Raw genomic sequence first — 22,560 nt, 5'->3', positions numbered from 1 at the left:
TTATGATATAGTAGGACTGTTATTATGATATAGTAGGACTGTTACTATGATATAGTATTATGATATAGTAGGACTGTTATTATGATATAGTATTATGATATAGTAGGACTGTTATTATGATATTGTATTATGATAGTCCCATAGAGACTGTATAGAGACTGTATAATACAGTAGAGTTGGGAGAGAATTCACTTCCTGACCTAGATTAAAAAGGAATTCTGACATATTTGCCAAATTAGAATTGTGGAAGATTTTGCTTGCCAATACTAGTGCTTAGTTATTATATATTATTTTAACATAACGACCACACTAAATTACCATACCAACCATAATAAATTACCATACCAACCATACTAAATTACCATACCAACCATACTAAATTACCATACCAACCATACTAAACTACCATACCAACCATACTAAACTACCATACCAACCATACTAAATTACCATACCAACCATACTAAATTACCATACCAACCATACAAAATTACCATACCGACCATACTAAATTACCATACCAACCATACTAAATTACATTACCAACCACACTAAATTGGAGGAAACAATACAAGTTTTTTTTTATTGTTATCTTAATGTGTTACCTCAATCAAAACCAGTATGCAATTGGAAAGAATTCCACATTTATGTAAAGTCTATTTTACAAAACAATACAAATAAAAAAAACATCCTTTAATTAAATATTTCTGGCATATAACTTACAGTATGAATGTAGTACGAGGATATTAATGTTCTGGGTATGAGGGTTATCCATGTACACAATATTCTATGAAATGGTTCTCCATCTAAGAGCTGAAAACAGTTCAGTGAACATTATACAACATTAAACACAACAGAATCAAGCCATCGACCAAAACACATGCTGTAAGGACAAACCTGGATACTTTCAATTTAATACTTTTCATCTGTCCCATGGTGTACACATTCCACTGAGCCTACTGTATGGAATGCCCAGAGTCATGTTAAAAGACAAACAACAAGCAACACAACCAGTACTGAACCTGTCCTATAGCAACCAGTACTGAACCTGTCCTATAGCAACCAGTACTGAACCTGTCCTATAGCAACCAGTAGTGAACCTGTCCTCTAACAACCAGTACTGAACCTGTCCTATAACAACCAGTACTGAACCTGTCCTATAGCAACCAGTACTGAACCTGTCCTATAGCAACCAGTAGTGAACCTGTCCTCTAACAACCAGTACTGAACCTGTCCTATAACAACCAGTACTGAACCTGTCCTATAGCAACCAGTACTGAACCTGTCCTCTAACAACCAGTACTGAACCTGTCCTATAGCAACCAGAACTGAACCTGTCCTATAGCAACCAGTACTTAACCTGTCCTATAGCAACCAGAACTGAACCTGTCCTATAGCAACCAGTACTGAACCTGTCCTATAGCAACCAGTAGTGAACCTGTCCTTTAGCAACCAGTACTGAACCTGTCCTATAGCAACCAGTACTGAACCTGTCCTATAGCAACCAGTAGTGAACCTGTCCTTTAGCAACCAGTACTGAACCTGTCCTATAGCAACCAGTACTGAACCTGTCCTATAGCAACCAGAACAGAACCTGTCCTATAGCAACCAGTACTGAACCTGTCCTATAGCAACCAGTACTGAACCTGTCCTATAGCAACCAGAACAGAACCTGTCCTATAGCAACCAGTACTGAACCTGTCCTATAGCAACCAGTACTGAACCTGTCCTATAGCAACCAGAACAGAACCTGTCCTATAGCAACCAGTACTGAACCTGTCCTATAGCAACCAGTACTGAACCTGTCCTATAGCAACCAGAACTGAACCTGTCCTATAGCAACCAGAACTGAACCTGTCGTCTAACAACCAGTACTGAACCTGTCCTATAGCAACCAGTACTGAACCTGTCCTATAGCAACCAGAACTGAACCTGTCCTTTAGTAACCAGAACTGAACCTGTCCTCTAACAACCAGTACTGAACCTGTCCTATAGCAACCAGAACAGAACCTGTCCTATAGCAACCAGAACTGAACCTGTCCTATAGCAACCAGTAGTGAACCTGTCCTATAGCAACCAGAACTGAACCTGTCCTCTAGCAACCAGTACTGAACCTGTCCTATAGCAACCAGTAGTGAACCTGTCCTTTAGCAACCAGTACTGAACCTGTCCTTTAGCAACCAGTACTGAACCTGTCCTATAGCAACCAGTACTGAACCTGTCCTATAGCAACCAGAACTGAACCTGTCCTTTAGCAACCAGAACTGAACCTGTCCTATAGCAACCAGAACTGAACCTGTCCTTTAGCAACCAGAACTTTACCTGTCCTATAGCAACCAGTACTGAACCTGTCCTATAGCAACCAGTACTGAACCTGTCCTTTAGCAACCAGAACTGAACCTGTCCTATAGAAACCAGTACTGAACCTGTCCTCTAGCAACCAGAACTGAACCTGTCCTTTAGCAACCAGAACTGAACCTATTGGAACCTATTGGCTGAGCTGTGTGGTGTGGTAGCCTACTGGCTGAGCTGTGTGGTTTGATAGCCTACTGGCTGAGCTGTGTGGTGTTGGGTAGCCTACTGGCTGAGCTGTGTGGTTTGGTAACCTATTGGCTGAGCTGTGTGGTTTGATAGCCTACTGGCTGAGCTGTGTGGGTGTGGTAGCCTACTGGGCTGAGCTGTGTGGTTTGATAGCCTACTGGCTGAGCTGTGTGGTTTGGTAACCTACTGGCTGAGCTATGTGGTTTGGTAACCGACTGGCTGAGCTGTGTGGTTTCGTAACCTATTGGCTGAGCTATGTGGTTTGGTAGCCTACTGGCTGAGCTGTGTGGTGTGGTAGACTACTGGCTGAGCTGTGTGGTTTGGTAGCCTACTGGCTGAGCTGTGTGGTGTGGTAGACTACTGGCTGAGCTGTGTGGTGTGGTAGACTACTGGCTGAGCTGTGTGGTGTGGTAGACTACTGGCTGAGCTGTGTGGTGTGGTAGACTACTGGCTGAGCTGTGTGGTTTGGTAGCCTACTGGCTGAGCTATGTGGTTTGGTAACCTACTGGCTGAGCTGTGTGGTTTGGTAACCTACTGGCTGAGCTATGTGGTTTGGTAACCTACTGGCTGAGCTGTGTGGTTTGGTAACCTACTGGCTGAGCTATGTGGTTTGGTAGCCTACTGGCTGAGCTGTGTGGTTTGGTAGCCTACTGGCTGAGCTGTGTGGTTTGGTAACCTACTGGCTGAGCTGTGTGGTTTGGTAACCTATTGGCTGAGCTATGTGGTTTGGTAGGCTGTTGGGTTAGCTATGTGGATTGGTAGCCTGTTGGGTTAGCTTCAGTTGCTATGTGGATTGGCAGCCTATTGTTTGGGTTAGCTTCAGTTGCTATGTGGATTGGCAGCCTATCGTTTGGGTTAGCTTCAGTTGCAATGTGGATTGGTAGCCTATCGTTTGGGTTAGCTTCAGTTGCTATGTGGATTGGTAGCCTAGTGGTTGAGTGCTTCATGTCAGTTGAGGTCTGAGGCCTGAGGCCATGTTCTTCTAACCATGACAAGGCATAACCTACACATTGTGTGTAATGCCTTCAGCACCATTTACACATGCTGGGATTTATTGCAAGGTGCGTTAAAACGCAGCACACTATAACAGACTATAACAGACAAAAAAGGAAACATCGCTGGAAACACCTTGCAGTTTAGGACACAGTGTTGCGTTTGCTAGCTAAGAGAGATTTGCGGTGGCTTAAAGGGGTCGATTCCATCTGAATCACTAAAGTTCAGAGACACTACGCGATTGAAATTTAAAAGTAATTTCCGATTGAGTCGGACGTATTCGGTGTTTACCGTGAGCGCGGCCTCCGCTCACTAGGTAACATTGCCTTTCAATGTCTATTGCGCCGTAGAATTGGTACAGATTGAATCGAGCCCTAATTAACGGTACATAAGTTAACTATTTCTCTCCACAGTTAGCCAAGATGATTAGCTAAGCAGCAAAAAAAAAAATGTAAAAGTTAACAATCACTTTTCATAACACATTTTGCTTGCTACCGTAGCGTTGAAATGTCAATAACTTGTATTCATTTGACCATTGTGAGGCACATCTATGCGTATCCACATTCTATGGGTACATGACCAATGGTAAACCCATAATACTGTAACACTGTTAGGAAACATACTTCACAAGATAAATTATCATCCTACTGTATCAATCAATCAATCAATCAATCTAATTCATCACATGATAATCAATAAAATAAAAACTTCTGGGAAAAAAAGTTTTAAAAAAAACCAAACATGAATTCTATGTACACATTATTATAAATGTATGTTTTAATCTTAAATAAGTGTGTTTTCCACAACTGTTGTGCAAATCCTTCAGGAGGGAAAAAGTCTCTGTGTTGGGGTCGAGGGTCAGCGTGTTAGCACCAAATGGCAATAGGGAATAGGGTGTGATTTTGGGGACGTAGCCTTAAGTCTGGACAGGGACTCCTGGCTCTATTTGAACCACTGCAGATAGTTTGTGTTGAGGGCTGGGAAGCACATGTTATTGGAACAGGACCCTCCGTAGCTCGGGGGACAGGCGGAGCACGGGACGCCTACTTTATAGGGTGCCTCTCCGATCCAGTTCCCCCTGGGAAAAACACAAGACCGACAGACACAGAGTTAATACTGGTACGATTCAGTTCCCTCTGGGAAAACACAAGACAGACAGACACAGAGTTAATACTGGCACAGAGTGGTCTGGGATTCAGGTATAAGATAGCATATAAACTATATAACTATTTTATAGGGAATGTAGTTAGGGAATGTAAAAGCTAGCCAGAGAGATAACGGTAGAATTTTTTCACATATTGTGGGTGACTTCATTATTGTGGGTGACTTCATCAGCCTGTGAGTGGCTACATTGATAGTGGCCACAGTTGTCCGTGTTGAAAGAAAATGCTTCTCTTGATTGACGGGCTTTTATAAAACACAGATGCACATGTCCCGTGTAGCTCAGTTGGTAGAGCATGGTGTTTGCAACGCCAGGGTTGTGGGTTCAATTCCCATGGGGGACCAGTATGAGAAAAAATTAATTAATAAAAAAAAATGTATGAAATGTATGCATTCACTACTGGATAAGAGCGTCTGCTAAATGACTAAAATGTAAATGTCCTAAGTCACCAACACATGTGTTCTTCAAGGTGTGGAAGCCATTAGTGATTTAAAAACATGTCAGCTGTATTATGAGGTCACAAATCCCAACGGTTTATAAAACGGCAAGGTGTTTTAATCACAGAACTAAGGAAGAGAGGAATTATTCTGGACTTCTTTTCGGTTCTGGACGAGTTGGAATGAACCTGGGAAGTATATAGGAGTTTTGTGCTGAAGATCATCAAGCTCCAATGGAAGGAAATGAACCGTACTATTTTCAACAAACAGGTTGAATATCGGTATGCTCAGAACTACAGTTTACCATTGTTAAAAGTAACAGGACAACAGCATAGACGTTGATGTGAAAAAAAAAAGACTTTATTCCTAAAGATACTGTATTCTTACTTCCTGAAATATCAATTTTTTAAAAAAGAGCTGTCTACTTACTTGGACGAATAGTTGCACACTAAGAATGTAGCTTGTTTCCACACGTTCCCCCATATGTTCATATTTTGACAGGTGTGTACAGCACAGCCAACTTTGTTTGTTGTGGCCCAAACCATCTGTAAAGTAAAGAGACAATAGGGATCATCAATACCACTATCATCAAAATGTTCAGGTTCAAATTCAACTTTCCAATCAAGCATTGATGTCAAATGGGAGATTTGCACTACAGTTCAAGTCAAGCATGTGAATCTTAAATTAATTTATTCTGCCCATACAACAATATGACTTTTCCTTGACTGTCTTCTTACCTGTGTATAATGTGTGCACATGGGTCCGTGGCATTTAAGGGGGCACCTTGGGTTGCAGTCCCGGGGATATGGGAACACATAGTCCTTCACTTCATCATGCCAGGGCTTCACTAACTGGAGAATAGAGCGGTAGCTGAGGACAGACACAGACAGATAGATTAGTACTGAGGACAGACAGATTAGTACTGAGGAAAGACACAGACAGATTAGTACTGAGGACAGACACAGACAGACTAGTACTGAGGACAGACAGATTAGTACTGAGGACAGACAGATTAGTACTGAGGACAGACACAGACAGATTAGTACCGAGGACAGACAGACTAGTACTGAGGACAGACAGATTAGTACTGAGGACAGACAGACATTTACATTTCAGTCATTTAGCAGACACTCTTACCCAGAGTGATTTATAATAGTGAGTGCATACATTTTCATACTGGTCCCCCGTTGGAATCGAACCCACAACCCTGGCATCGCAAGTGCCATGCTCTACCAATTTAAACACACAAGACTAGGCAGACAGACAGACAGGACTAAGAGATGGTGCGCTGCAATAGATAGCGACCATTTTAAGGGTTCCTGATGCTGGTTTTTCTGTAACTTAATGCCTCTGCCATCATTTCCTATGACTGAAAACAACTCCTGGACATCAGAACACCATTGCCTTCTGTTCAGTTCGCGAATGTGCAGTTACTGGAGAATAAATTGGATGAACTCCTATTATCCTATCAACTGGACCCGGAAGAAGTGTGTAATATTCTATATTTCTATGTAGTCTTGGCTGAACAAGGACATAGATACTATGTACCTTGTGGGTTTGTCCATACATCGTCTAGACCGGACGACAGGATCAAGTAAGGCAAAGGGGGAGGGGTGTGTCTCTTTGTTAAAAGCAGCTGGTGCGCCATCTCTAATATTAAGGAAGTCTCGAGGTTCTGCTCGCCTGAGGTAGAGTACCTCATGATATGCTGTAGACCAACACTATTTACCAAGAGAGATTTCATCTATGTATTTTTTGTAGCTGTCTATTTACCACCACAAACCGATGCTGCTACTAAGACCTCACTCAGCCAGCTGTATAGGGCTATAAGACCTCACTCAGCCAGCTGTATAGGGCTATAAGACCTCACTCAGCCAGCTGTATAGGGCTATAAGACCTCACTCAGCCAGCTGTATAGGGCTATAAGACCTCACTCAGCCAGCTGTATAGGGCTATAAGACCTCACTCAGCCAGCTGTATAGGGCTATAAGACCTCACTCAGCCAGCTGTATAGGGCTATAAGACCTCACTCAGCCAGCTGTATAGGGCTATAAGACCTCACTCAGCCAGCTGTATAGGGCTATAAGACCTCACTCAGCCAGCTGTATAGGGCTATAAGACCTCACTCAGCCAGCTGTATAGGGCTATAAGACCTCACTCAGCCAGCTGTATAGGGCTATAAGACCTCACTCAGCCAGCTGTATAGGGCTATAAGACCTCACTCAGCCAGCTGTATAGGGCTATAAGACCTCACTCAGCCAGCTGTATAGGGCTATAAGACCTCACTCAGCCAGCTGTATAGGGCTATAAGACCTCACTCAGCCAGCTGTATAGGGCTATAAGACCTCACTCAGCCAGCTGTATAGGGCTATAAGACCTCACTCAGCCAGCTGTATAGGGCTATAAGACCTCACTCAGCCAGCTGTATAGGGCTATAAGACCTCACTCAGCCAGCTGTATAGGGCTATAAGACCTCACTCAGCCAGCTGTATAGGGCTATAAGACCTCACTCAGCCAGCTGTATAGGGCTATAAGACCTCACTCAGCCAGCTGTATAGGGCTATAAGACCTCACTCAGTCAGCTGTATAGGGCTATAAGACCTCACTCAGTCAGCTGTATAGGGCTATAAGACCTCACTCAGTCAGCTGTATAGGGCTATAAGACCTCACTCAGTCAGCTGTATAGGGCTATAAGACCTCACTCAGTCAGCTGTATAGGGCTATAAGACCTCACTCAGTCAGCTGTATAGGGCTATAAGACCTCACTCAGCCAGCTGTATAGGGCTATAAGACCTCACTCAGCCAGCTGTATAGGGCTATAAGACCTCACTCAGCCAGCTGTATAGGGCTATAAGACCTCACTCAGCCAGCTGTATAGGGCTATAAGACCTCACTCAGCCAGCTGTATAGGGCTATAAGCCAAGAAGAAAATGCTCATCCAGAGGTGGTGTTTCTCGTCGCCGGTGATTTTAAAGCAGAGAAACTGAAATCAATTTTGCCTTGTTTTTTTGTAGCAGCATGTCACCTACGCAACTAGAGGCGAGAAAAACTCTCGATGACATTTACTCCACACACAGAGACGCGTTACAAAACTCTCCCTCGTCCTCCCTTTGGGCAAATCTGAACATAACTCTATCCTCCTGATTACAAAAACAAAAAATTCAAACAGGAAGTACTAGTGATGGCCTCAATACGGAAGTGGTCCAATGAAACGACAGTTCACTAGATATTTCCCAACCATTCCCTGACCCTGTCTGTAATACATACATATTTAAAGCAGACCACCATAGTCCTTGTGCCTAAGAACACCAAGGTAACCTGTCTAAATGTGACTATCGCCCTGTAGCACTCACATCTATAGCCATGAAATGCTTTGAAAGGCTGGTCATGGCCTCACATCAACACCATCATCCCAGACACCCTGGACCCCACTCCAATTCGCATACCGCCCCAACAGATGACACAATCTCTATTGCACTCCACACTGCCCTTTCCCACCTGGATAAGAGGACCACCTATGTGAGAATTTTGTTCACTAAGCTCAGGACCCTGGGACTGAACACTTCCCTCTGCAACTGGATCCTGGACTTCCTGACGGGCCTCCCCCAGGTGGTAAGGGTAGAGCAACAACACATCCGCCATGCTGACCCTCAACACGGGGGCCCCTAAGGGGTGGGTGCTTAGTCCCCTCCTGTAATCCTTGTTCCCCCACGACTGGCTGACCACTCACGATTCTAACACCATCATAAAATTTGTTGACGACACAACGGTGGTAGGCCTGATCACCGACGACACCGAGACAGCCTATTAGGGAGGAAGTTAGTGACTTCTGTGTCCACACACACCAACATAGTCATAAAGAAGGCACGACAACGCCTCAAGATTTGGCATGGGCCCTTCTATAGCTGCACCACCGAGAGCATTTTGATCACAGCTTGGTATAGCAATTGTTTGGCATCCTACCACAAGGCGCTACAGAGGATAGTGCGTACGGCCCAGTACATTACTGGGACCAAGCTCCATGCCATCCAGGACCTCTATACCAGGCGGTGTCAGAGGAAGGCCCTAAAAATTGTCAAAGACTCCGGCCCCACAAGTCTGGAACCAGCAGGACCATGAAAAGCTCCTATCCTCAAACCATAAATAAGAATGCTAAATAGTTAAATACAATGAACAAAAATATCAACGCAACATGTAAAGTGTTGGTCCCATGTTTCATGAGCTGAAATAAAAAGATCCCAGAAATGTCCCATACGCATTAAAAAGCTTATTTGGCTCAAATTTTGTGGACAAATTAGTTTACATACCTGTTAGTGAGCATTTCTCCTTTGCCAAGATAATCCATCCATCTGACAGATGTGGCATATTAAAAAGCATGATCATTACATAGGTTGTTCTGTTTTGTCATGTCTCAAATTTTGAGGGAGCGAGCAATTGGCATGTTGACTGCAGGAATGTCCACCAGAGCTGTTGCCAGATAATTTTATGTTAATTTCTCTACCATAAGCCGCCTCCAACTTTGCTTTAGAGTATTTGGCAGTGCACCAACCAGCCTCACAACCTCAGACCACGTGAATGGCGTTGTGTGGGCAAGCGCCTTGCTGATGTCAACATTGTGAAAAGAGTGCCCCATGGTGGTGGGGTTATGGTATGGGCAGGCAGGCATAAGCTACAGGCAATGAACACAATTGCATTCTATCGATGGCAATTTGAATGCACAAAGATACTGTGACGAGATCCTGAGGCTCATTATCAATGAACCCACCAGGTACAACCCCAAATCCGTAAACACGGGCACCTTCATAGATATCATCCTAACCAACTTGCCCTCCAAATACACCTCTGCTGTTTTCAACCAAGATCTCAGCGATCACTGCCTCATTGCCTGCATCCATAATGGGTCTGCGATCAAACGACCACCCCTCATCACTGTCAAACGCTCCCTAAAACACTTCTGCGAGCAGGCCTTTCTAATCGACCTGGCCAGGGTATCCTGGAAGGATATTGACCTCATCCCGTCAGTAGAGGATGCCTGGTTATTCTTTAAAAGTGCCTTCCTCACCATCTTAAATAAGCATGCCCCATTCCAAAAAAATTGAACCAGGAACAGATATAGTCCTTGGTTCACTCCAGACGTCTGCCCTTGACCAGCACAAAAACATCCTGTGGCGTTCTGCATCAGCATCGAACAGCCCCCGTGATATGCAACTTTTCAGGGACGTTAGGAACAAATATACACAGGCAGTTGACACAGGGTTCAATTCTCGGGCCGACTCTCTTCTCTGTATACATCAATGATGTCGCTCTTGCTGCTGGTGATTCTTTGATCCACCTCTACGCAGACGACACCATTCTGTATACTTCTGTCCCTTCTTTGGACACTGTGTTAACTAACCTCCAGATGAGCTTCAATGCCATACAACTCTCCTTCCGTTGCCTCCAACTGCTCTTAAATGCAAGTAAAACTAAATGCATACTCTTCAACCGATCGCTGCCTGCACCTGCCCGCCTGTCCAGCATCACTACTCTGGACGGTTCTGACTTAGAATATGTGGACAACTACAAATACCTAGGTGTCTGGTTAGACTGTAAACTCTCCTTCCAGACTCACATTAAACATCTCCAAACAAAAATTAAATCTAGAATCGGCTTCCTATTTCGCAACAAAGCATCCTTCACTCATGCTGCCAAACATACCCTCGTAAAACTGACCATCCTACCGATCCTCGACTTTCACGATGTCATTTACAAAATAGCCTCCAACACTCTACTCAGCAATTGGATGCAGTCTATCACAGTGCCATCCGTTTTGTCACCAAAGCCCCATATACTACCCACCACTGCGACCTGTACGCTTTCGTTGGCTGGCCCTCGCTCCATACTAGTCGCCAAACCCACTGGCTTCAGGTCATCTACAAGTCTCTGCTAGGTAAAGCCCCGCCTTATTTCAGCTCACTGGTCACCATAGCAGCATCCACCCGTAGCACGCGCTCCAGCAGGTATATCTGACTGGTCACCCCCAAAGCCAATTCTTCCTTTGGCCGCCTTTCCTTCCAGTTCTCTGCTGCCAATGGCTGGAACGAACTGCAAAAATCTCTGAAGCTGGAGACTCATATCTCCCTCACTAGCTTTAAGCACCAGCTGTCAGAGCAGCTCACAGCTCACAGGTCATCTGTAAACAGTCCATCCAATCTACCTCATCCCCATACTGTATTTATCTATCTAGCTTGCTCCTTTGCACCCCAGTATCTCTACTTGCACGTTCATCTTCTGCACATTCTACCTTTCCAGTGTTTAATTGCAATATTGTAATTAGTTCGCCACCATGACTTATTTATTGCCTTACCTCTCTTATCCTACCTCATTTGCACATGCTGTATATAGATTTTTCCATGTGTAACTCTGTGTTGTTATATGTGTCGAATTGCTATGCTTTATCTTGGCCAGGTCGCAGTTGTAAATGAGAACTTGTTCTCAACTAGCCTACCTGGTTATATAAAGGTGAAATAAAAAATAATAAGAAGAAATTGTCATGCCATTTATCCACCGCCATCACTTCATGTTTTAGCATGATAATGCACGGGCCCCATGACGCATGGATCTGTACACAATTCCATGAATCTGAAGATTTCTCAGTTCTTCCATGGCCTGCATACTCACCAGACATGTTACCCATTGAGCATGTTTGGGATGCTCTGGATTGATGTGTACGATAGCATGTTCCAGTTCCTGCCAAAATCCAGCAACCTTCGCACAGCCATTGAAGAGGAGTGGGACAACATTCCAACAGGCTACAATCAACAGCCTTATCAACTCTATGTGAAGGAGATGTGTCGCGCTGCATGAGACAAATGGTGGTAACACCAGATACTGACTGGTTTTCTGATCCACGCCCCTACCTTTTTCTTATGTATCTGTGACCAACAGATGCATATCTGTATTCCCAGTCATGTGAAATCCATAGATTAGGGCCTAATGAATTTATTTCAATTGACTGATTTTCCTTATATGAACTGCAACTCAGTACAATCTTTGAAATTGTTGCATGTTGCGTTTACATTTTTGTTCATGTATTACTAACCAAATAGCTACTCGGGCTATCTCCTTTTGCACCAACTCTTTTGACTCATTATATATACTGCTGTTACTGTCTATTATCTATCCTTTACCCCTACCTACAGTATACTGCTGTTACTGTCTATATCTACCCTTTACCCCTACCTACAGTATACTGCTGTTACTGTCTACTATCTATCCTTTACCCTTACCTACAGTATACTGCTGTTACTGTCTATTATCTATCCTTTACCCCTACCTACAGTATACTGCTGTTACTGTCTATTATCTAGTCGCTTTACCCCTACCTACAGTATACTGCTGTTACTGTCTATTATCTACCCTGTTGTCTAGTCGCTTTACCCCAACCTACAGTATACTGCTGTTACTGTCTATTATCTATCCTTTACCCCTACCTACAGTATACTGCTGTTACTGTCTATTATCTATCCTTTACCCCTACCTACAGTATACTGCTGTTACTGTCTATTATCTATCCTTTACCCCTACCTACAGTATACTGCTGTTACTGTCTATTATCTATCCTTTACCCCAACCTACCTTATACTGCTGTTACTGTCTATTATCTATCCTTTACCCCTACCTACAGTATACTGCTGTTACTGTCTATTATCTATCCTTTACCCCTACCTACAGTACACTGCTGTTACTGTCTATTATCTATCCTTTACCCCTACCTACAGTATACTGCTGTTACTGTCTATTATCTATCCTTTACCCCAACCTACAGTATACTGCTGTTACTGTCTATTATCACTTGGCTCTGTCATATCCTCACATGGTCTCTCCTGTCATTGCTATGCAGACGACACACAATTAATCTTCTCCTTTCCCCCTTCTGATAACCAGGTGGCGAATCGCATCTCTGCATGTCTGGCAGACATATCAGTGTGGATGACGGATCACCACCTCAAGCTGAACTGAAGGACTGCCCGTTCCATGATCTCGCCATCACGGTTGACAACTCCATTGTGTCCTCCTCCCAGAGTGCTAAGAACCTTGGCGTGACCCTGGACAACACCCTGTCGTTCTCCGCTAACATCAAGGCGGTGACCCGATCCTGTAGGTTCATGCTCTACAACATTCGCAGAGTACGACCCTGCCTCATACAGGAAGCGGCGCAGGTCCTAATCCAGGCACTTGTCATCTCCCGTCTGGATTACTGCAACTCGCTGTTGGCTGGGCTCCCTGCCTGTGCCATTAAACCCCTACAACTCATCCAGAACGCCGCAGCCCGTCTGGTGTTCAACCTTCCCAAGTTCTCTCACATCACCCCGCTCCTCCGCTCTCTCCACTGGCTTCCAGTTGAAGCTCGCATCCGCTACAAGACCATGGTGCTTGCCTACGGAGCTGTGAGGGGAACGGCACCTCCGTACCTTCAGGCTCTGATCAGTCCCTACACCCAAACGAGGGCACTGCGCTCATCCACCTCTGGCCTGCTGGCCCCCCTACCTCTGAGGAAGCACAGTTCCCGCTCAGCCCAGTCAAAACTGTTCGCTGCTCTGGCACCCCTATGGTGGAACAAGCTCCCTCACGACGCCAGGACAGCGGAGTCAATCACCACCTTCCGGAGACACCTGAAACCCCACCTCTTTAAGGAATACCTGGGATAGGATAAAGTAATCCTTCTAACCCCCCCCCCTTAAAAGATTTAGATGCACTATTGGAAAGTGGTTGTTCCACTGGATATCATAAGGTGAATGCACCAATTTGTAAGTCGCTCTGGATAAGAGCGTCTGCTAAATGACTTAAATGTAAATGTAAAATTATCAATCCTTTACCCCTACGTAGAGTATACTGCTGTTACTGTCTATTATCTATCCTTTACCCCTACCTACAGTATACTGCTGTTACTGTCTATTATCTATCCTTTACCCCTACTTACAGTATACTGCTGTTACTGTCTATTATCTATCCTTTACCCCAACCTACAGTATACTGCTGTTACTGTCTATTATCTATCCTTTACCCATACCTACAGTATACTGCTGCTACTGTCTATTATCTATCCTTTACCCTTACCTACAGTATACTGCTGCTACTGTCTATATCTATCCTTTACCCCTACCTACAGTATACTGCTGTTACTGTCTATTATCTATCCTTTACCCCTACCTACAGTATACTGCTGCTACTGTCTACTATCTATCCTTTACCCCTACCTACAGTATACTGCTGTTACTGTCTATTATCTATCCTTTACCCCTACCTACAGTATACTGCTGCTACTGTCTGTTATCTATCCTGTTTCCTAGTCACTTTACCCCTACTAGTACCCTGTGTATATAGCCTAGTTATCATTACTCAGTACTGGTACCCTGTGTATATAGCCTAGTTATCATTGACTCAGTACTGGTACCATGTGTATATAGCCTGGTACCCTGTGTATATAACCTGGTTATCATTACTCAGTACTGGTACCCTGTGTATATAGCCTAGTTATCATTGACTCAGTACTGGTACCATGTGTATATAGCCTGGTACCCTGTGTATATAGCCTAGTTATCATTGACTCAGTACTGGTACCCTGTGTATATAGCCTGGTACCCTGTGTATATAGCCTGGTTATCATTACTCAGTACTGGTACCCTGTGTATATAGCCTGGTACCCTGTGTATATAGCCTAGTTATCATTACTCAGTACTGGTACCCTGTGTATATAGCCTAGTTATCATTACTCAGTACTGGTACCCTGTGTATATACCCTAGTTATCATTACTCAGTACTGGTACCCTGTATATATAGCCTGGTACCCTGTGTATATAGCCTAGTTATCATTACCCAGTACTGGTACCCTGTGTATATAGCCTGGTACCCTGTGTATATACCCTAGTTATCATTACTCAGTACTGGTACCCTGTATATATAGCCTGGTACCCTGTGTATATAACCTAGTTATCATTACCCAGTACTGGTACCCTGTGTATATAGCCTGGTACCCTGTGTATATAACCTAGTTATCATTACTCAGTACTGGTACCCTGTGTATATAGCCTAGTTATCATTACTCAGTACTGGTACCCTGTGTATATAGCCTAGTTATCATTACCCAGTACTGGTACCCTGTGTATATAGCCTGGTTATCATTACCCAGTACTGGTACCCTGTGTATATAGCCTGGTACCCTGTGTATATAACCTAGTTATCATTACTCAGTACTGGTACCCTGTGTATATAGCCTAGTTATCATTACTCAGTACTGGTACCCTGTGTATATAGCCTAGTTATCATTACTCAGTACTGGTACCCTGTGTATATAGCCTGGTTATCATTACTCAGTACTGGTACCCTGTGTATATAGCCTGGTACCCTGTGTATATAGCCTGGTTATCATTACTCAGTACTGGTACCCTGTGTATATAACCTAGTTATCATTACTCAGTACTGGTACCCTGTGTATATAGCCTGGTACCCTGTGTATATAACCTAGTTATCATTACTCAGTACTGGTACCCTGTGTATATAGCCTGGTACCCTGTGTATATAACCTAGTTATCATTACTCAGTACTGGTACCCTGTGTATATAGCCTGGTACCCTGTGTATATAACCTAGTTATCATTACTCAGTACTGGTACCCTGTGTATATAGCCTGGTACCCTGTGTATACAGCCTAGTTATCATTGACTCAGTTCTGGTACCCTGTGTATATAGCCTGGTTATCATTACTCAGTACTGGTACCCTGTGTATATAACCTAGTTATCATTGACTCAGTACTGCTACCCTGTGTATATAACCTAGTTATCATTACTCAGTACTGGTACCCTGTGTATATAGCCATGTTATCATTACTCAGTACTGGTACCCTGTGTATATAGCCTAGTTATCATTGACTCAGTAGTGGTACCCTGTGTATATAGCCTGGTACCCTGTGTATATAGCCTGGTTATCATTACTCAGTACTGGTACCCTGTGTATATAGCCTGGTACCCTGTGTATATAGCCTGGTTATCATTACTCAGTACTGGTACCCTGTGTATATAACCTAGTTATCATTACTCAGTACTGGTACCCTGTGTATATAACCTAGTTATCATTACTCAGTACTGGTACCCTGTGTATATAACCTAGTTATCATTACTCAGTACTGGTACCCTGTGTATATAGCCTAGTTATCATGGACTCAGTACTGGTACCCTGTGTATATAACCTAGTTATCATTACTCAGTACTGGTACCCTGTGTATATAACCTAGTTATCATTACTCAGTACTGGTACCCTGTGTATATAGCCTGGTTATCATTACCCAGTACTGGTACCCTGTGTATATAGCCTGGTACCCTGTGTATATAACCTAGTTATCATTACTCAGTACTGGTACCCTGTGTATATAGCCTGGTACCCTGTGTATATAGCCTAGTTATCATTACTCAGTACTGGTACCCTGTGTATATAGCCTGGTTATCATTACTCAGTACTGGTACCCCGTGTATATAGCCTGGTTATCATTACTCAGTACTGGTACCCCGTGTATATAGCCTGGTTATCATTACTCAGTACTGGTACCCTGTGTATATAGCCTGGTACCCTGTGTATATAGCCTGGTTATCATTACTCAGTACTGGTACCCTGTGTATATAGCCTGGTACCCTGTGTATATAGCCTGGTACCCTGTGTATATAGCCTGGTTATCATTACTCAGTACTGGTACCCTGTGTATATAGCCTGGTACCCTGTGTATATAGCCTGGTACCCTGTGTATATAGCCTGGTACCCTGTGTATATAGCCTAGTTATCATTACTCAGTACTGGTACCCTGTGTATATAACCTAGTTATCATTACTCAGTACTGGTACCCTGTGTATATAGCCTGGTACCCTGTGTATATAGCCTAGTTATCATTACTCAGTACTGGTACCCTGTGTATATAGCCTGGTACCCTGTGTATATAGCCTAGTTATCATTGACTCAGTACTGGTACCCTGTGTATATAGCCTAGTTATCATTACTCAGTACTGGTACCCTGTGTATATAACCTAGTTATCATTACTCAGTACTGGTACCCTGTGTATATAGCCTGGTACCCTGTGTATATAGCCTAGTTATCATTACTCAGTACTGGTACCCTGTGTATATAGCCTGGTTATCATTACTCAGTACTGGTACCCTGTGTATATAGCCTGGTACCCTGTGTATATAGCCTAGTTATCATTACTCAGTACTGGTACCCTGTGTATATAGCCTAGTTATCATTACTCAGTACTGGTACCCTGTGTATATAGCCTGGTTATCATTACTCAGTACTGGTACCCTGTGTATATAGCCTAGTTATCATTACTCAGTACTGGTACCCTGTGTATATAGCCTAGTTATCATTACTCAGTACTGGTACCCTGTGTATATAGCCTAGTTATCATGGACTCAGCACTGGTACCCTGTGTATATAGCCTGGTACCCTGTGTATATAACCTAGTTATCATTACCCAGTACTGGTACCCTGTGTATATAACCTAGTTATCATTACTCAGCACTGGTACCCTGTGTATATAGCCTGGTTATCATTAATATTCATTACTATGTATTTATTATTATGTGTTTTATGTTTCTATTATTTCTCTATTGTCTTTCTCTCTGCATTGGTGGGAAGGACCCGTAAGGAAGCATTTCACTGTTAGTCTACACCTGTTGTTTATGAAGCATGTGATGAATTAGATTTGATGTTGTTGACACTCAAAACAAGTTATATTTGTAATTGGTCTCGAGATGTGAGTCATGGACTAATTGTCAGGAGGGCCTGTACTAACAGGACGCAGCTGATTCACTGAAGGCCAGAGACATGATCTGCATCCCAAAGAACACTCTATTCCCTACGTTTCCCCCAGAGGGCGAGGTCAGTACAGGTGCATCAAAGCTGGGACCGAGAGACTGAAAAACAGCTTCTATCTCAAGGCCATCAGATTGTTAAACAGCCATCACTAACTCAGAGAGGCTGCAGCCTACATACAGACTTGAAATCATTGGCCACTTTAATAAATGGATCACTAGTCACTTCAATAATGCCACTTTAATAATGATGTTTACATATCTCACATTACTCATCTCATATGTATATCAAATCAAAGTTTATTTGTCACGAGCGCCGAATACAACAGCTGTAGACCTTACAGTAAAATGCTTACTTACCAATAGTGCAAAAAATGTATTAGGTGAGGTATATACAGTACTGAGGTATATATATATATATATATTAGGTATATACTGTATTCTATACTATTCTTCTGTATATTAGTCTATGCCGCTCTGACATCGCTCGTTCTTGTATTTATATATTCATGCAAATTAATTACTTAAAAATCATACAATGTGGTTTTCTGGATTTGTGTTTTAGATTCCGTCTCTCACAGTTGAAGTGTACCTCTGATAAAAATTACAGACCTCTACATGCTTTGTAAGTAGGGAAACCTGCAAAATCGGCAGTGTATCAAATACTTGTTCTCCCCCACTGTATATTCTTAATTCCATTCCTTTACTCAGATTTGTGTGTATTAGGTATTTGTTGTGGAATTGTAAGATATTACTTGTTAGATATTTACTGCACTGTCGGAACTAGAATCACAAGCATTTCGAAAACACTCGCGCAATAACATCTGTTAAACACGTGTTTGTGACCAATAACATTGGATTAGATGTATCCCCCATAGAGCTGTGGTCAACAGTAGTGTCACTGAATAGGTAATACGGCACCATCTGGTACACATACAGGGTCACGACTAGATGAGATCCAGGGTACGTTCACCCGCCCCTCCCACCGCCCACGACATCCTGTACCTTTAACCTTTAGAGGGTGATACGGCAAACTGAGTTGGGGTCAGCACCTAGGGTCAGCAGTGAAGGGTGAGAGGTCAGAGGTGACTCACCGTCCGGTCCTGACCGAGAGGTTCTGGCCCAGGAACCTGAGGAGGTGTCGAGGTCCGTGCTCCCACAGACACGCGTGGGCCCAGTCCTCCGCTGATTTAGACAGGGTCTCGTCCCACGTCTACACACACACACACACACACACACACACACACACACACACACACACACACACACACGCAGGGAACACAAGAAAATGTAGAATCATGAATAACATGGACTGTAATGTAGTTTGTCTCTAATCCATGTTCCCACACTAAAGGTTGTCTCTAATCCATGTTCCCATACTAAAACTTGCCTATAATCCGTGTTCCCATACTAAAACTTGCCTATAATCCGTGTTCCCATACTAAAACTTGCCTATAATCCGTGTTCCCATACTAAAACTTGCCTATAATCCATGTTCCCATACTAAAACTTGCCTATAATCCATGTTTCCATACTAAAGGTTGCCTATAATCCGTGTTCCCATACTAAAACTTGCCTATAATCCATGTTCCCATACTAAAACTTGCTTATAATCCATGTTCCCATACTAAAACTTGCCTATAATCCATGTTCCCATACTAAAACTTGCCTATAATCCATGTTTCCATACTAAAGGTTGCCTATAATCCATGTTTCCATACTAAAGGTTGCCTATAATCCATGTTCCCATACTAAAACTTGCCTATAATCTGTGTTCCCATACTTAAGGGTGCTATACTGTAGATTGACATGTATTAAGGCCCTGAGAAATGGTTTGCCTGATTGAACGTTGTAATGAATCGTGTGTGAGCATGAGCAGCAGTGTAATGCGTTTTCCTGTCTGTTTTCACAAAGTTTACTAAGAAAACTAAGCCGTCTGCTGGCTTCTTAGAAAGATGAAGAAGAAAAAAAAAAATGAATTTCTCTCCCAGCTTTGCCTCAGTCTCTTTACGATGTTTCATTTACGCGAGACCGTTCTGCCGCGTTTCCCGTACGCACTATGATGCAACAATGCGACGTGGTGTCTTCATTTATTCAACAGTACTGCTGGAACGGAACACAAGAGCCACAGAAGAATTGGATCACCGGTTGGCGACCAACCTCCTACACCGTTGCAGGCTACTCTCTCATGTGGTTCCAATTCAGACCGTCGTATTAGAGAATGGAAAGAAACTTCCGCTCAATCGTTCCTATGATGGCTATGCAACTGGCCCTGTTCAAGAGCGGATACACTGCCAATAGTTGGTTTATCGTAGCTAGAGTCTTTTACAGTAAGCTCTCTTTTGGGGGGGGGGGGGGGGGTTACAATGCACTCTTCACTGTATCTAGAATACAAAAATAACCTCATGTTCTCATAACCATCATAATCCACTTTAAAGACATAATCCTATCTTCTAAACTGGACATTGTCCATGAAATACAACCAGCTATCGTGTGTTTAAATCCATTCATCATTAATTCATGAGCTACACCAACCAAACCCATTACATTACTACATGGACACTTGGATACCAAATAGCACCCTATTCCCTATATATATAATGCACTACTTTTTGATTAGGGCCCCTATGACTGGTCAAATGTAGCGCACTATATATAGGGAATAGGGTGCCGTGTGGAACGCGGTCGGAGTGAAGTTCAGAGCAGGATGTTCAGTGACAAATGTCTCTTCTGACCCAGCTGTTAACCACATTTCAGGGTCCAGGACCACCTAGAGCCTTGCTGGGAGTGCGAGGAGAGGGAAAAAGGTAGAGCGCTCAAGTGCTCTTCAGTTATAGAAGCTAGTAGTACCTCATAAAGACTAGACTAATGGGTTGATGTGGACCAAGATTCTGTCCTAAATGAAATACAACGGGCCCTGGTCAAAAGTAGTGCACTACATAGGGAATAGGGTGCTATAGTAGTGCACTATATATAGGGAATAGGGTGCTATAGTAGTGCACTATATATAGGGAATAGGGTGCTATAGTAGTGCACTATATAGGGAATAGGGTGCTATAGTAGTGCACTATATAGGGAATAGGGTGCTATAGTAGTGCACTACATAGGGAATAGGGTGCTATAGTAGTGCACTATATATAGGGAATAGGGTGCTATAGTAGTGCACTATATATAGGGAATAGGGTGCTATAGTAGTGCACTATATATAGGGAATAGGGTGCTATAGTAGTGCACTATATAGGGAATAGGGTGCTATAGTAGTGCACTATATATAGGGAATAGGGTGCTATAGTAGTGCACTACATATAGGGAATAGGGTGCTATAGTAGTGCACTATATATAGGGAATAAGGTGCTATAGTAGTGCACTACATAGGGAATAGGGTGCTATAGTAGTGCACTACATAGGGAATAGGGTGCTATAGTAGTGCACTACATAGGGAATAGGGTGCTATAGTAGTGCACTATATATAGGGAATAGGGTGCTATAGTAGTGCACTACATAGGGAATAGGGTGTCATGTGGAACAATTGCACTCACATCAAGCATCAATCTAGAGTCACCAGTCAACATGACTGACAACTTCTTTCACTAAAGCAACACACATTTATCATTCAATGGTTTGAGCAACTAGTCCAGTAGGTCGACGTGTAAAACCTAGTTTATAATAACGCTTACCACTGATGTTACCAATAGGGGAATTATCAAATACATACACGTCAATATCAATATACACAATCACAAGAGCAAGTGAAGACAGGGAAGTCCTGAAAACAGAACGGTCATTCGTCATTAATCAATGAGCAATAGATTGATAAAGTTAAAGATATAAATCACTTACCATGTACTCCATATTGGAGGCCGGAGGGAAAACTTTCCCTCTTACTTTATTGTGGTAACCAAGAATGACAAGCATGTCGTTTTGGGAAATATAACGCTTCTTCCTGGTCAGAATAATATTCTCGCTGTCTGCTTCTCCATAGTTGAACGCTGAGCCAAGGTCGGTGAAATTGGTGTCTGGCAGCATCGAGGACACGGTGGGAGAGTTCGCTGCCAATACACTTGCTCCGCAAGATATGCACAGCAGCAGAAAGTCTATGGAAAAGTGCGGAGCATTCATGTTTGCTTCTTTTTCAGATTTCTCACAGGCTGTATGCGAAGTCTGGATTTAATCTGAAATGAAATCAATAAAAAAAATCTGAGACATTAGATAAGTATATTTGTTTTTACGGTATGCCAACTAGAATGAGCCAAGATTTAAAATGTTCCATGCGTAAAAATGGAATAGCATCAGTGTTATTTTTTATTATTTTATCCCACACATGTATGTAAACTAAAATAGTGTGACATTTCAAATAGTGAAAATGTCTGGGGGGGGGGGGGGGGGGGGGAAACTGCAAAGATTCCCCCCCAAAAAATGTAAAAGATGCATGCAGTAGAGAAATATCGGCGTCAACAGAAGAAATAAAATCCCTGGATTCTTGGAACGGTCCTACCTTCTACTTTGCAGCGGTATCTTGTACCTGCGCTGCCAGGCGACAGTCTTCCAACGGTCCAGTTAGAATAGTAGACAGGAGAGAGAGAGAGA

At 43.1% G+C, this 22,560-nt stretch overlaps 1 protein-coding gene across 1 annotated transcript in view; it reads right to left on the bottom strand.

Annotated features, from left to right (window-relative positions):
* Nucleotides 1-4,103: 4,103 nt before the first annotated feature.
* LOC106590674 (peptidase inhibitor 15-A) overlaps nucleotides 4,104-22,560 on the bottom strand; it is an 18,552-nt gene continuing 95 nt past the window's right edge. Inside the window, exons 1-6 of the mRNA XM_045710930.2 lie at nucleotides 22,469-22,560; nucleotides 21,814-22,145; nucleotides 19,068-19,186; nucleotides 5,871-6,003; nucleotides 5,563-5,678; nucleotides 4,104-4,612 (exon numbers count right to left, since the gene is read on the bottom strand). The exon at nucleotides 22,469-22,560 is cut by the window's right edge and continues 95 nt beyond it. Of these exons, the coding sequence (XP_045566886.1) occupies nucleotides 4,477-4,612; nucleotides 5,563-5,678; nucleotides 5,871-6,003; nucleotides 19,068-19,186; nucleotides 21,814-22,092 (783 nt within the window). The 5' untranslated portion in view covers nucleotides 22,093-22,145; nucleotides 22,469-22,560 and the 3' untranslated portion in view covers nucleotides 4,104-4,476. The remainder of the gene's footprint in view (nucleotides 4,613-5,562; nucleotides 5,679-5,870; nucleotides 6,004-19,067; nucleotides 19,187-21,813; nucleotides 22,146-22,468) is intronic.

This window comes from Salmo salar, chromosome 29 (assembly GCF_965601325.2).
Source record: "Salmo salar chromosome 29, fSalSal1, whole genome shotgun sequence".
In the NCBI taxonomy this organism is placed as follows: domain Eukaryota; kingdom Metazoa; phylum Chordata; class Actinopteri; order Salmoniformes; family Salmonidae; genus Salmo; species Salmo salar.
This window is presented reverse-complemented; position numbering and strand designations above follow the sequence as displayed.